The 16,427-nt window shown below is 40.6% G+C and overlaps 1 protein-coding gene across 1 annotated transcript in view; it reads left to right on the top strand.

The window, feature by feature from the left end:
- Positions 1 to 11,061, top strand: part of Gdpd4 (glycerophosphodiester phosphodiesterase domain containing 4) — a 56,816-nt gene extending 45,755 nt beyond the window's left edge. The window contains exons 12-16 of the mRNA XM_027407494.2: positions 519 to 673; positions 4,676 to 4,823; positions 6,701 to 6,783; positions 7,710 to 7,765; positions 10,299 to 11,061. Coding sequence (XP_027263295.1) covers positions 519 to 673; positions 4,676 to 4,823; positions 6,701 to 6,783; positions 7,710 to 7,765; positions 10,299 to 10,378 — 522 coding nt within the window. The 3' untranslated portion in view covers positions 10,379 to 11,061. The remainder of the gene's footprint in view (positions 1 to 518; positions 674 to 4,675; positions 4,824 to 6,700; positions 6,784 to 7,709; positions 7,766 to 10,298) is intronic.
- Positions 11,062 to 16,427: the final 5,366 nt, after the last annotated feature.

Genomic DNA, 16,427 nt, shown 5'->3' with positions numbered 1-16,427 from the left:
TGGAGGCTTGGGTGGCACTTCTACCAGAACATTTCAGACTGGGTATACGGATGCTCGGGGCTGGGGCAAAGTTTCCACCATAACAGTTTAAGTAAAGATTTTCTCTTTGTTTGGTTTTGGTTTTTTTATTTTAGAATCACTCTCTTTATTTGCAAAGTTATTTTTTAAATCATTTGTAAAGTTTTGTTTTGTTTTTCAAGACAGGGTTTCTCTGTGGCTTTGGAGGCTGTCCTGGATCTAGTTCCTGTAGACCAGGCTGGTCTCAAACTTACAGAGATCTACCTGCCTCTGCCTCCCGATTGCTGGGATTAAAGGCGTGCGCCACCACCACCCAGCTGCCTTCCCCATTTTTAAGAGTTCTTTAGACAATATAACTAATTTGACTGCTTTGCCAAGGGCTAGAATCTTTCTCTGCTTCCTGTAGACTACTGCCAGTGCTAGAATGGAGCTTCACCCATTTTTCCTAGGCTGTTTATACCAGGACAGTTGACTGAAGGACTATTTGTTTCTCCTTGCAGATACTTTGGTTGCCGGGTTTTGATAGAGACTATGTCAGGTACAAGGCTCCTGGTTTTCAGCAAGTGGGTCGTTTACTAACTATTGATGAGCTTCAGAAAGATAATATTACTATAATAAATGTTGACTATAAAAGGTTGTTGTATCGTGGTTTGAGGTAAGTGTTTGACCACCACCCCCTCCCCGGCATGCACTATTGCTATAGCATTTACAAAATAACGATTCTACCCAAGTTACTTAACTTCTTTTTGTCTGAAGATTCCTTTATTTGGTTATCAACTTTGAATCCCCTGCTTTCTCATTGCTTCTTCTCCTTCCCTTCTTTTGCCAACAAGCATTTGCCATATGTAGATCATACTCCTTTGTACTCTAATTACTCATCATTCACATATTTTAAAGATTCATTTTATTTTATATGTGTGTTTCCCTGTGTGTATATATGTGCATCACATATGTTCAGTACCCATAGAGACCAGAAGAGGGCATAAGATACCCTAGACCTGGGTTGTAGGTGGTGTTCTCCTCCACGGAGGTGAGGGGCCTGTGGAAGAACAGGCAGTGTTCTTTTCAGGTAACCATCTTTCCAGCCTCTCCACACATGTTTGTTTACACTTGATGTATTCATTTTACTCTGCACTTTTGTAAGGTTGACTAAGATTCCATATTTAAGTGAGATCATACAATATTTGTCTTTTTCTCCCTGGCTTATTTCATGTAATATAGGGTTCATCTATATTGGGGCAGATGACAGAATTTCGTTTTTCAAAAGTTGAGTAGTATCCATTGCATATAAGCACCTTATTTTCTTAATCCATTCATCTATTGGTGGAGTCTTTCCTTATAGTGGCCACTGTGAATAATGCTGCAGTGAAGATGGGAATAAAAACAAGTCCTTGAACAGTCATCACAAGTATTCTTTGATATTATCCTTTAATAGCCACACTCTATGTCCTTTGGTCCTTTCCCCCCTAGCCTAAAATATTAATCCCTGGCAAAATGTCTATAATGTTGTTATTTCAAGAATGAACAAACTCATAGTATGTGCAACCTTTGGGTTTTGGTTTATTTTTCATTCATCATAATTCTCTTAAATTTTATTCAACATGTTACATTTATCCACCGTTTGTTCCTCTTTGTTGCTGAATAGTGTTCAATGCTGTGTATACTAACGTTTGTTTAATCAGTTACTAGCAGAAGGACATCTGATTATTTCCATGTTTGCATATGGAATTTTATGCAAACATAAGTATTTATCAGGGATAAATGCCCAAGATTTCAAATTCTGGGGTATAGTAATTGAATGTTGCATAAGAAGCAGTCAGACTTTTCCAGGAAAACGGAATCATTTTACATTTCTGCCAAAACCATGACCCAGAGTTTCTACATTCTTGATAAATTTTGGTGTTTTCACTTTTTAATCTTACCTACTCTGATAGGCATATAGTCACATCAGTTTGTTTAAGGATACATTCTTCAAAGGCTAATGGTGTTCTGTTTATTTGCTCATGGGTCTCTTCATTTAAATTCTTTTTCTTTATTATTGAATCTTGAGGATTCTTTTCACCCTTTGTCAGATAGGGTTTGAAAGCATTTTCCTAGAACTGGAGAGATGTCTCAGGGGTTAAGAGTATGTATGTACTGGTCTTCCAGAATGCCAAGCTCCCAACACCTATGCTCCACAGGATTTGACACACTCTTTAGGATTCCATGAGCCCCTGCATACATATATCAGGCACAGACATACACAAATAAATAGATGAAAATAAAACTTTATAAAAAGGGAGCATGTTCTCCTACTCTGTGACTTACTTGTAGCATCTTCTTATTAGGGCATGAGGTCTCCACAAAGCAAGAGTGGTGTTTCTATTTTGACAAAGCTGGCTTATGAGTTCTCCCTTTAAGAAAGTGAGCATTCAACTCTGATCTCACTCCTTGCTCAGCTCCACACCTGACAGAGTTCTTTTCTTCTATGTTTTCTATAAGGTTTATATTCTTACATTATATATTCAAGCCTTCAAATCATTCTGAGTTCATTTTTATACATAGTCTGAGGTTTGGTTGATGTTCTTTTGGGAGGGTAACTCTGGCCTTCCAGATCATTAGTGACATTTGTTGAAAATCTACTCTTCCACTCATTTGCTTTGATAGCTTTGGAACAAGTTATTTGAGCAACTTTGTATAGGTCCACTCATTTGCTTTGATAGCTTTGGAACAAGTTATTTGAGCAACTTTGTATAGGTCTGTTTCCAGAGTTTCTGTTTACGTGTCTCTTCTTGCTCTGGTACCATGCTGTCTTGATTACATAGTATAACTATGTATACATATATACATATACATATACATATACACATACATATACATATATGTAGCTTCACTATCCAGTGAAGCTTATCCTTTCATGTACTCTTTTTCCAGATTGAAGTATGTTTTCCTCAGCATATGGGAGACTGAGGAGTGTCAGGGCCAGCCTGGGCTACATAGCCAGCTTGAGACCATCCTTCACTATAGAGCTGTAATTTTCCTAGAGCTGTGCCTTTGCATATGCGTTTTGGATCAGCTAACCTAATTGCACAAACAAACCTTTGCTAGCCTTCCCTAGGACTCACAATGATGTTACAGATCAGCTTGGGAACAGCTGGCAGCTCTGCTCCAGAGAGTCTTCAATCTGAGAATGAATACCACTCTGTTGCCTTGTCTTCTTCATTTACTTCCATTAGTATTTCATCATTTTCAGGGTTACATCCTTAATGCTTCCTTACATTTATCCCTAAGTATTTCATTTTCTTTGAAGTAATTGTTAAGGGTATTATGTTTTAAATTATAGTTTCTACATCTCTTATTCATATCTAGAAACACTGAATTTGAGTCATAGTTTTAAATAGTACAGAGAAGTAATTTTTTTACTACTTTTCCCTTTAAGTTGGTTCTAAAATTAGGTGACCTGTAGAACTTCCTTAGAGGCAGTGCTTAGCTGGGTGTGGGAAACTGGCTGTACCTCCTGTTGAAAGGCATGGTTATTATCTTAAGTCTCTGCTCTGAAGCACAGAATTTGCCAAGCTAGTGCACGGCAGACTTGTACTTTCCAATGTGACTACTGGGTCAGGATTTAAAAAGACTTGGGGACGTGCTTACACTTGATCTTAGCCCACTGGCCAAGCAGCCCAGGGGAAGGTGCTTGGTGTGTTTTCTGAGAACTTGAATCTGAGACAACAACCAGCCTTACTTTGCCAGTCCTTCTTTCACTTATCCCCCTCTTTCTCCTCAGGTCAGGCAGAAGGTCCACTGATACGTAGTGTCTTATGAAAAGCTGGGTTTGATTTCTCCCACAAAATTATTGTGAAGGGGGAAAATAAAGCTCTTTTTGTTGCTGCTGCTGTTTGTTGTTTTTGTTTTTCAAGACAGGGTTTCTCTGTGTAGCTTTGGAGCCTATCCTGGCACTGGCTCTGGAGACCAGGCTGGCCTTGAACTCACAGAGACCTGCCTCTGCCTCCCGAGTGCTGGGATTAAAGGCATGTGCCACCAATGCCCCGCCAAAATAAAGCTCTTTATAGTTAATGTTAAAACATTCACCACACCAGTGTTTACTTTTTTTCTTTCAATTAATATTTATACTTATGCAGCTCGGTGTTGATCTAGGTCTGGATACACAGACAAGGATGGGTTACAGTAGTTTGTATTGTAACTCACTACGATCAAACCAAGAAAATGGTAGATAAGTGGGTCATTAGTCAGGGTGGGAAGTGATACCAGAGGTGACTGCTGTTCCTCCACAAATTGGTTTTCTCAGCTGTAGCTTGAAATTGACTGTAGTGGGAATATTTGCAAATTTGTAAATGCTGTGAAGAAGGGTTTCCTGTTTCCTATTGTTCCCCCAATTCTTCCTCTTTTTCTCTTTCTATTTTCTTTGTTTTACTACATCCCACTCCTACCTCCCTTAGGACATTTTGTTCACCAGCACTCTGCTATAGCCGATGCTACAGGAGCAGGACTAGGCCAACCCACACCTGAGCCCATTCTGTCACAATGAATCCTATGCTGTCCTTGGACTAGCTGTTTGTTCAGTGATTTAGGCAGCAGCTTTTTACAAACATGGTTGTTCCCCTTTACTTATTGAGAGTACAACTGAGCTGAAATCCTCTGTGGGCTGTTTTTGTTCCAGACATTATAAGGCAGCTAAAATCCACATCAATATGTATGTTGTCAATGAACCTTGGCTCTATTCATTGGCCTGGTGTCATAGGATCAACTCTGTGACCACAGACAACATCCAGATCCTGAGTCAGCTTAGTCACCCTCTCTTCTTCATGGTGAGCTGCTTGTCCAGATCGCTCTAAGCCTGGTATGACTGTGCTGTGTTCATCCACCCCCGGGGTAGCCCCATGTGCAGTTCCCTGTTAAGCTACTTCAGAATAGAGGCATCTGTGAGTAATGGAGGTATGTCTTTTCCCTTCTTCACCCATCTCTTCTGGGTTCTTTATTTATTGAATCTTCACAATGCACTTTACATGCTGCATGCAATCTAAGCTCCTGAATTTGAAACTGTTATTATTATACCCATGAAGAAACTGAAGCTCGCAAGTCCATGTTCCCATGATATAAGATTCACAATGAAGTCTCTCTCTTTCTCTTTCTCTTTCTCTTTCTCTTTCTCTTTCTCTTTCTCTTTCTCTTTCTCTTTCTCTCTCCCTCTCTCTTTCTCTCTCTCTCTCTCTCCCTCTCTCTTTCTCTCTCTCTCTCTCTCCCTCTCTCTTTCTCTCTCTCTCTCTCTCTCTCTCTCTCTCTCTCTCTCTCTCTCTCTCTCACACACACACACACACACACACACTAGCGGTATGGCAGCAATAACAGTCACAGGGAATATTATGGGAAGAAAGTTGGATCCCTTTGAAAACTGTTTCTTGAATCCAATGTTAAATAGGTGAGCCAGCATCCAGCCAGCATACTCTAGCACCCTGGTGGGGCTTGGTGACCTGAAGACCTGTTTTGTAGCCACAGCTGAGTCATTTAGTGCCTGTGGAGGGAGCTGTAGCTAGCCAGTTACTGCAACAGAGCCTGGGTTTCTTGTCTGCATAGTCATTTGAGTGGGGCACAACAGCCGCATTCAACGGAGAGCAGGTTGTTGTAAGGGAGTCTTGATGTGCCATTCTGCAATCTTCAAATTCTTGGCCTCAAGCCAATCTCCAGCCTCAGTCTCTCAAGTAGCTAGGACTATAAACACATTCTACCATTCCCCACTAGAAAGCAGTCTAGGGTCTGAAGAGCTGGTTCAGCATTAAGAGTGCTTGGTGCTCTTCTAAAGGACTAAGTTTAGTTCCCAGCACCAATATCAGGCAGTTTGCAACTGCCCAGAAGTCCAGCTCCAGGGCATTAAATGTCCCCTCTGGATTCTGCAGATGCCTATGTGTACACATGTGGCACAAATAAAATAAATATTTTTTAAAGAAAAGTTTAATTTTGCTCTTTTTAAAGTTAAACATTAGGCAGAAAAGCTTAAGAAAAAACTAAAAAGTACCAGCTTTTGGAATATCAAGAAACACTGGAAGGGAGCAATGAGGAGAGGGGGCACTCAAACCAGGGGTTAGGAAATTCATGTGAATCAGTACAGGAGGCAGAGCTCCCAGAGTGCTGGGCCAAAGAGCTGGTCTTGGCAGAGCCTTGAGGGGCAGGCATCTGAGTCAAAGGGGATTACATATAATTCAGCATTTATGTGAAGAGTGCTGTGTCTGAATAGTGGTACCCAGATGCTGGTTCATGGACTAGTTTTCTTTATCACTGGGGTGCTGGACCTGTTGGCTTTGCTCCCTTAGGTCTGTCTGAAAGCTGTGTTGGGGAAGGCTTCCCAGACAGCATGGATGTGAGCTAGATTGCAGAGACCATGTTACAGAAACAGAGCACAAGAAGTCAGATCACACGGGCTGGAGTCCTGGGTCCAGAACAGACTTGGTGTGTGGCTTCTCTGTTATTTTTATAGATGTTTGCCTTGAGAGGCAAGGAAAATGAAGGGCATGGCACATTTTAGTCCTTGCAAATCCCCTGCTTGTGTGCATGTGGCTGTTAGAATAGCTGGAGATAGTCTCATCTGTTCCCCACTTCCTCTAGGCCCTCATCCCGAGCAGATGAGCAAGAGACTTAAAAGCCTTCCAACCATAAAGTCCTTTAACTTCGTTTTGTTCATGTTTTGCAGACACCAGGATACTATACATTCATGTGGCTTTTCCTGGATAGTACTTCTGCAATTATCATTGGCTTTGTATTTTATTATAACTGGTAAGTATATATTTATAATTCTAATGAAAAATTCCTCTCAATAAAAGTAATAAATGGGTTCTTACAGAAAATTGAGAAAAGGGTTATTCTTGTCTGATACCTTCCATGGCAACGTGGGTTTATAACCTGAGCTTCTCATTCCACTCTGCCGCAGCCCCCTCCCTCACCCCCTTTTCAAATAAGGACTCTCACTAGAGTCCAGTCATCATTAGTGTGATCTGTTAAGAAAGAACAGAGACTGAAACTGTTCAGAGCAAGGGCCTCCATTCTCCTCCTGGTAGGAATTGGCAGAGCAGGGCACACAGACCAAGAGCACTAGATAGTAGCTCTGGCTTCACATCTTAGTTGCAGGGTAACCTAGAGAAAAATTGCTTTTTCTTTTCTGGACCATACTCCTTTTTATGTCTGTCCAGAAAATGACATTTGAGAATCTTTGAAGGACAAATGATTCAGGGTTTTGGTTTAGTTTGCTTTTAGTATTTTATTATTTGTGTATGTGTGGTTGTTTTGGTTGCATGTGTGCCTGTTTGCCACACAGCCACAGAAGCTAGAAGATGGTATCAGATTCCTTGGAACTATAGTTACAGATGGGTTGTGAGCCACCAGGTGGGCACTTAGAATCAAACCTGGGTCCTCTGGAAAAGCAGCCAGTGCTAAGAGCTAACCACTGAGTCTTCTCCGAAGCCCAGGATTGGGGTTTTAAGATGAAAGAGAGAACTAACAGCCTGGAAGAAGGATGTAAGTTAGGGCAGACGATGGTTCTTAAGATCCATCATTCTGATTTGGCAATTTACCTTTTAAAGGGGAGGAAGCACAGGCGCTAGCTCGGGTGAGGGTCTGGCTGGGTAATGAGTCTTCTGACCACTGCCTCAATGATGCTGTTAGAAAGAGGCCTGTGAACTGATACATGGTTTGCTTCCTTCTAGGATGAAAGAGCTTAGAAAAGAAAGGTGGCTTCAAGCTGATGCCACTGTATCTGCAGGTAAAGAAAAAAGCCTTACTTGTTCCTTCCTCTTTGTCCCCACAGCCTCAAGAAGACAGGTCCTGCTCTTCATGTCCCTGTCTAGAGATGAGGGGGTGTGGGAACTGAGGGATGGGGACCATAGAGAAGCAGGGAAATTTAGTCAGTCTCCTTGTCCTTGAGTTCCCATCTGCAAACTCAACCAAGCACCAATGGAACAAAAGTTAAGTTGTTGCTGATATGAATTATATAGTTAGTCGTGCTGGTTTTTGAATACACAGCTTGTTCTTGCCATAAGTTCTCATCACTGGAGAATGGGGGTGCTTTCCCAAAAGAACTTGCTTACCTTTTTTTTTAATCATTGTGCAAACATCATAGTGCATTGTGTGTGTGTGTGTGTGTGTTAGAGTATTGCTCCTAGGGCCATGAAACAGTATGATATTAAATGACTCACATGAAAAATGATGTAGGTAGTCTAGAGACTTGACAACATGAGATTTAACTGCCTGGCTTAAGTAGCATGTGAAAATAACAATAAAATACACAAATATTATGATGTAGTCACATGTTATCATGGCCATAAATTATGAACTATACTTACTTGAAAAGGGGGTGATGGAGGGAGCTATAGGCACAGTGAAATGAGAAGCTCGGGTTATAAACCCACCTTGCCATGGAAGGTATCAGAAGAAAAATAACCTTTTTCTCCTTCCCCTATGAGGGTCCCTCGGATCAAACTCTGGTTATCAGGCTTGGCAGCAAATGACTTTACCCTCTGAGCCATCTTGATGGCATGTGTGTATATATAGCTTCCCCTTTTCTCCCTGCTTTCATGTAGTTTCTTTTAAATATCTAAACACAGCCAGCTGTAGTGGTGAACACCTGTAATCCCAGTACTTGGGAGGTAGAGGCAGCAAAATCTGGACTTCAAGGTCATCCTCAGCTACATAGTGATTCAAAGTCAGCCTGGTTATGTGAGAAGCTGTCTTAAAAGAACAACAACAAAAATCTGAACATAATTGTAATGGTTTTATTCTCTTTTTTGCTGGCTGTCTCACCTGCTAGTTCTGTATCCTTTTCCATTAACTGATGCTTCTGAATGCAGACCACGGTTTTTCATTTCTTATTGTATTTAACATCTATTGTTATTTACCATATTGTAAATTTAAAAGTATTTACAGGCTCATTTCAAAATAATTTTTAAAGGTTTTCATGTGATGTATCAGTTTTTGAAAAAGAATGTAGTAAGAAACGTAGCAGTCTTCTACATTTTTCAAAATCTCAGCATCTAAATCTAAAAAATGACAAAAATTCTCATATGTGCTTCTGAATTTTCTGTCTCTTACTGTCTGACCTGTGGTGTGGCCTCTGGAAATGCCACCAGACATGAGACAGATGTTTAAAACAAAAGGCAAATAGCATTAGTAGTATTATGAAAGTTGTTTGATTTAAGAGACCCCCCTTATAAAAGTCTCCAGGGTTTCCAAAGACCCCTAGATGACAACTTGAGAACCATTGACCAAATTTTCACACTTATTGGCATTCTTTATTCTAGATTATTGCAGCAGGTGTCATCTCCTTAACTCGTTTTATATCATGTCTTCACTTATAAACTATTGATGACCTTAAGAATTTAATGTCATTAGCGTTTTTGTGAAATGCATGAATGTAAATATCTCAGAAGCTGAAAAACAAAACCCATGTGTGCTGCTGTTCTTTCTAGATTGAATATGTGCAGGCAGAAATCCCGTCCTAGCCCTGGGATTCCTGCCTCAGAAAACTCATCTTCTGGATGCTGGCGCCATTACTCACCACAGTGTAAACTCCTTGATAATTTGGACATGTTCTCATGTTTTTACAGATCATCTAGTCTCACTGTTTCTCTTTGATAGACTTAGTCTCAATTTCCTTCCTCCAGTATTATAAGTCTCTACTGCCTATGTTTTCCTATCAGTAAAATAATATTTATCTGGCACTTGTTTTGTGGCACACACTTTGAAGCACTGTGCAGGTAATGGAAGTCAAAGCTCTGTCCTTAAAAAGCTTCACTTATAGCCAGGATGGTGGTTCACACGTTTAATACCTGTACTTGAAAGATGGGATAGGAGGATTGCCATAGATAGGGTCAAGACCAGCTTAGGTTACATAATGAGTTCCAAGCCTGCCTGAGCTACAAAGTGAGACTTTGTCTTAAACAACAAACAAAAGACAAACAAATGAGTTGTGATTCTAATAGAGAATGTATTTAGTTTTTATTTAATTTGTAACAAAAGGTTATACACATGAGCTCTGAGCAAAACCTGGACCTCTCCTTCTATGACCTTCTATGGTAAGCTAGAGACTTATAGTAGATCCTTAAGCCTCACCTCCATGCTGAGCTGTGGGATCATAATATGATTTTTACAGTCTAGAGGAAGAGGAGTGCTTAGAGGAAAGAACCCCAGAGGTTGAGGAGATGACACCGAGAGATGACTTGGCTGTCATACATTACAAGCAGAGTTTGGAGAGAAGTGACATTTGAGGGATCTGTATTTGTGTCTTTTCTATCCTGCAGGTAATGAGGGCATAAATGTCCCAAAAGGAGAACCTGAGACTCAAAGAGCTTCAAAGTTACTTGAAAATCTTCCTGCCTGAATAGTAAGAAGTCCGTGGACTCCAGAAGTCCACTATGAAAGCTCAACCAGGAGTGCCAAAGCCCCCAAGAAGAAACCAATGCCATTCAAGAACACAGTTAAAAAACTAATGCTCACTGGGGGCTTTCAGTACACCCAAACACCTGCCAGGGGGCCTTCCTCACAAACCATCATGAAGGATGACAAATTGGCAGGAGTCTTCATAGAGGACTCCCATGCCAAAACCCACCAAAAGACTCCCATGTTGGATTCTTCTGAAGAAAGCTATGAAACACTAGATTCCAGCATTTCCACTATCTCCTATAAGATGCCTTTAAAGAAGAAATAACCTTGTCCCCTTCTTCTTTTCTGTGTATCTAAGTATGGTGGTGGCAGGGCATGGTCAAGCTCACACAGGGGCCATTGAGGCTTTCAGGGGAAGCACCTTGGCCCAACCTCTATAAGGGATGCACCTCAGGAGACAGGCTGGGGCAAACAGTGATGCATGGTCATGGACCTGGAGCCGGCTGTTTTCTGGGTTTGCAGGGTTGTCTCGTCTTTTATTTCTGTTATACTTTCTGCTGAAGGAGTGACTGGTCATGTCAGTTTGTAATAAAAGCACCTCTCAGGAAGTCAGTGTGTTGTTTGCCCCACTCTGTGGTCACCCAGGCTAATGAAGACTGTGGAATGTGTGCAGTAGTGACATTTTCCTCAGTCATGGAAGGAGAGGTGGCATGGACATGAGCCAGGGGCAAAGCTCTCCTCCCACCCTTATTTTCTGATGTGTGTGCAATGGGTTGCTCCTTAATGCCTGGGTTTCACTAATTCCCTAATTGGCCTAAACAGTAGCCCTCAGCCTTAAAATCAAAAACTGGATCCCTGTCAACATAGACAGAAGCTTAAAGAAGGCAGGCCCAGAGTCAGGAAGTACAATGATAGAAAAAATAAACAACTAAAAGATACACTATTAATCAGACTATGGGTAAACTCCAGAGCCTGTCACTAAAATAGAATGTTACCTTTTTCCTCAGATAAGAGTCCCATCTATAACAAGCACCAAAATAAATATAAGTGCAGATAGTTAATTCTTCAGGGTTAAAGGCAGAATATGATGAATCAAATAAACTTACTCAGACATCAATCATTCTTGGGATCCAGGAAAGAAAGTTGTTTGAAAATTAGAAGAAATCTGGAGCCTAGGGCATTCATAAGCATCTGTGCCATGCCCCAGGATCACTCGGTGCACAAGAAGGAGGAGGGGGAAGAATAAATAACAATCTGTGAAAGATAGGTTTGATTTTGTTTGTTTGAAGACAGGGTTTTGCTAAGTTGCCCAGATTGGTCTCACTTGTAATTCTCCTGCCTCAGCTTCCTGGGCATCTGGGGTTATAGGGCTGAAACTGCCATTCCTGGCTATAACAATCTTAAATGTTAGTTTTACTGTGTGTGTGTGTGTGTGTGTGTGTGTGTGTGTGTGTGTGTGTGTGTGTGTGTGTGTGTGTGTGTGTGTGTGTGTGTGTGTGTACACACATACACGAGCCTGTATGGGTCAGAAAATAAGATTGAGTGTCATTCCTCAAGCTGTCTGCCTATTTCTCAATGGGCTCACCAATTAGGCTAGGGCAGCTGACCAGCACACCCAGGAACCTCTCTGCCTTCCCAGGGGAGGGGAGCATGAACCACCACTCACTACACCTGGCTTCTATTCCTTCCTTAAAAAAATACTTATGTTGTTGATATGTGTGGCAGGGTGGGGGTGCAGCAGTGTGAACGTGAGTGCAGGTGGCAGCCAGAGGCATACGGTCCCTCCCTTCCAGCTGCCTGATGTGTGTGCTAGGAAGTGAACGCCTGTCCTCTGCAAAAGCAATTAGAGCTTAACTACTGGGCCATCTTCAGGCCCAGTTGGTTTTTGTTTGGTTGTTTGGTTTTAGTTTTTTTGTTTTTTGTTTTTTGTTTGGTTTGGTTTTTTTTTTTTTTTTAAGTGCATTCTGGGGATAGAACTCAGGTCTGTATGTTTGCCAAAGCCAGTACTTTGCCAGCTGAACCATTTCTCCAACCCTTATGTTGCTGTTAGTTTTTCACTCTTTGCTCTTTTGGAGGACCTGCCATCCAGCTCTCAAATAAATACACATAGTCTTATTCTTTCTTATAAATGCCTGGCCTTAGCTTGACTTGTTTCTAGCCAGCTTTTTGTAACTTAAATTATCTCCTCTATCTTTTACCTCTGAGCTTTTAGCTTTCTGTTTCTTATACCTTTCTTTACTTCTTACTCCATGACTTGCTGTGTTAGCTGGGTGACTGCCTGTAGAGTCTTCCTCCTTCTCTTGATTCTCAGTCTCTTTTTCCCAGATTGCTCCTTCTATTTATTCTCTCTGTCTTCCAGCCCCATCTGTCCTTTCTCTAGCCTAGATATTGATCATTTAAAGACCAATCAGGTGTTTTAGACAGGCAAAGTAACACAGCTCCACAGAGTTAAACAAATGCAACGTAAAATAATGTAACATATTTTGGCATCATTAACCAGATGTTCCACAGCATAAACAAATCTAACACATCTTAAAATAATATTCTATAACACCCTTACATCTACGTATCACTTTTAAAAACTGTTAAATGACCAGACAGAGGATGCACAAATCCCAGCACTGCAGAATCAGAGGCAGGAAGATTGTGGATTGGAAGAGAGCCTGGGCCACATATTGAGTCCCTGTCTCAAAAAGAAAAGAAAGAAAAAAGAAAGTTGTAATAAAATGCACATTGTGACCAGCACATAGCAAAGCATATTATTTTAACCATTTTTAGGTATTAAGTACAATCACATAGTTGTAAACTATCACAGTTCATATCCAAAGCTTTCTAACTTGTACAAAAAAAATGGGATACACATTGAGACCACAAAACAAGGAGAACATGTGGGGAACTGTCTTTTTGAGCTCTGTCTGAGCAATAAATTTTTAACTATGATGCCAAGAACATGACTAACAAAGCCAAGAATAAATAAGTGGTTCTGTGCTGCTGTAGGGCCAGCTTTCAGCAATTCAGAAACTGAAGGGGAGGCATGGAGTCCGCAACTATTCACATAATTGACTTTTTTTATCCAAAGGAGTAAAACTTAATTCCCTGGGGCCAGCAGAGAGAGAGAGAGAGAGAGAGAGAGAGAGAGAGAGAGAGAGACCTTTGACAAGTCAGGATCTCTTTATTTTTTCCCTTATCTCTTTCCTGATGTCTTCCTGATGTCTTTCTTTTAACTCTTTCCTGATGTTTTCCTTCTTACTTTCTTTATTTTTTCCCTTACAGCTTATACTCCAGCAAAATCTTTCAAGCAATATAAGAATTATAATGTGGTTACATTCTATTTTTCAAGTGAAGATTACAATGAATACAAGTAAAAAACAGCATGTTCCCCAATACCCTTACATGATTAAACAATTTACATACTACAGGTAAAAAAAAAACAAATTATTCCCAAAGACCCACATGCGTTCATGTTCAAGCAACTTGTTATAGATTAACAAAGTGTGGGCAAGCAAGGTATTTTTTCTCAGCCAATTTTTTTTTTTTTACTGGCAGCCTGAATTTTGTCCTTTTGACAGTGTCCTTTGCCTTACAAAATCTTTTTGGTTTCATCAGGTCCTATTTGTTAATTGTCAATATGTGCCTGTGTAATTGGTGTTCTGTTCAGGAAGTTGTCTCCTGTAACAAGCCTGTACAATAAGAAAAAAAAAAAATAAACTTCTGGAGCTATCACCATCTCTGATTTCAAGCTGTAATACAGAGCAATAGTAATAAAAACTGCACTGGGCAGTAGTGGCCCATGCCTTTAATCCCAGTATTCAGGAGTCAGAGGCAGATGGATCTCTATGAGTTCGAGGCCAGCTTGGTCTACAAAGTGAGTTCCAGGACAGCCAGGGCTACACAGAGAAATCTTGTCTCAAAAAAAACCCAAAAACCAAACCAAATCAAAACAAACAAAAAGCACATGATATTGGCATAAAAACACAAATTTATCATAAAGCCACACCTATGGATACTTGGTTTTTGACACGAAGCCAAAAGTATACAGTAGAAAAGAAAAAGCATCTTCAACAGATGGTGTTAGCCTAACAGGGTGTTGGCATGTAGAAGAATGTAAATAGATCCATATCTATCACCCTGCACAAAACTCAAGTCCAGGTGGCTCAAAGAACTCAACATAAAGCCAGATGCACTGGCACTGAACTGGACAGAAAGAGAAAGTAGGGAATATCCTTGAATGAATTTGATTACTTTTAAGTGATTCAACGGTGCCAAATAATTAGTATTTTTCCTTTTGAGATTGGCTTGTTTCACTCAGCACAATACCTACAAGTTCATCTATATTGTTGTAGGAAGCCGGTTCCTGCATTATAATGTTGCCTGAAGACACCAAGGTGTGAATTACTTCACAGGCGCTGGGTAATCTCCATTCCTTTGATCTCTGCCTATCCCGTGGCTCATTTTTGCCTGAGGAGCTGAAGCCATTCATTAGGGTAACACGTCCCAGGCGGCTGGTCAGCCTTTATATAGGAATGGTTTTCTTGGTTCAATGTCTCTGCTCAGTCTCTGCTCAGTCTCTGTTCAGTCTCCACTCTGGTAAAATGCATTAAAGCTTGTCTGCAGAAGGATCCGAGTGTCCTGTGTGTATTTCTTGCTGGCGAGGAATACAGAGCGGGCGCGGGACATATTGTGTTGGAACTTGTTTCCACTTTAAGGCTAATATTCTGTTATATTTGTGAGTTACATCACGTTTATCTGATTATCCATACATGGACATGAGGGTTGCTTCAGCCTGTTGACTTAGCAACATCATTATTATTAATGGTACTGTAAGCATGCTGTACCATTAATGCATACAAATATCTTTTCACATCCTTACTTTCTCTTCTTTGGGTATGTTACCAGAAATGAAGCTGATGTGTAATCAGGTAATTTGCTTTTTAAAATTTTAGGACCCTCCGTTTTCCACATTCCGATTCAAAGCACACCCAGTTCTGGTTTCTCACTTTGAGTATGAAGTAGTATCTCATGGTGGTTTTGTTTCCATGTCCTTGATGACTAGTGATGAATGGCTTTGTGTGCTTAATGGACATTTGTGTATCTTTGGAGAAAGTCTACATGAGTCCTCAGCTTATTTCTTAACCCAGTTTTGTGGTTGTTCAATTTCATACCAAAGTTCATCTTTTATTGTCTCTTCAAGAGACATGGCTCATGGGAAAAGTACACACTAGTGCTTAAAAAAATGTGCAGTGGTTTTGCCTGCATGTATGTACGTGCACCACAAGTATATGGTGCCCACAGAAAGCCAGAAGAGAGCATTGGGTTCTCTGGAACTGGAGTTGCAAATGGTTGTGAACCCCCATGTGGGTGCTGGGAACTGAACACAGAACTTACAGGCATCTTCAGTCTTCAGCTACAGCCTGAGTTACACTAAGTCCCTGTCCCCCTAAAACAAAGAACAGTTTCCTCATTTCTTTGTAATCACTTCTTGCCTTTCCAGCGTATGTTATGTCATGCCCAGATACTGACCTGCTTCCATCACATAGCTTGCATTTCCTAGAAATCTATGTAAATGGAACCAATAATGTATAGTAGTTTTCACCTAGCTCCTTTTATTCAGTGTAATCATTTCAGATTTTTTATGCTGTCTGTGTCAATAGTTTCTTCTTTCTTGTACTATGCTGTGGTTTGGATATAGTTTGTTCTCTACAAGTTACCATATTTATTCTCATCATGTTGGAGTTAGGAGACAGTGAAACCTTTAAGAAAGAGGATCCTAGTAGCAGATGGTTGAATCATTGGGGGTGCTCTTTTTTTTTTTAATGAAGTACCAGCAGTATGTATTTTATTATAACAGCGGAAACCAAAATTTAGTTACCTGGTCACACATTAACAGACATTTGAGTTGTTTCCAATTTGGTGCTGTAAACAAAATGTTTGTATAGTGTATATCATTGCCAGACATAAGAACGTCTTAAAGGTCAGAGAACTTGCAGGAATCCATCCTTTCTTTCCACCACGTGAGGCTTGGGGATTGAATTTAAGTTGTCAGGCTT

The sequence above is a fragment of the Cricetulus griseus genome, chromosome 3, assembly GCF_003668045.3.
Source record: "Cricetulus griseus strain 17A/GY chromosome 3, alternate assembly CriGri-PICRH-1.0, whole genome shotgun sequence".
NCBI classification, from domain to species: Eukaryota; Metazoa; Chordata; class Mammalia; order Rodentia; family Cricetidae; genus Cricetulus; species Cricetulus griseus.
The sequence above is the reverse complement of the archived record's forward strand: the minus strand, read 5'-3'. Positions and strand labels throughout refer to the sequence as shown.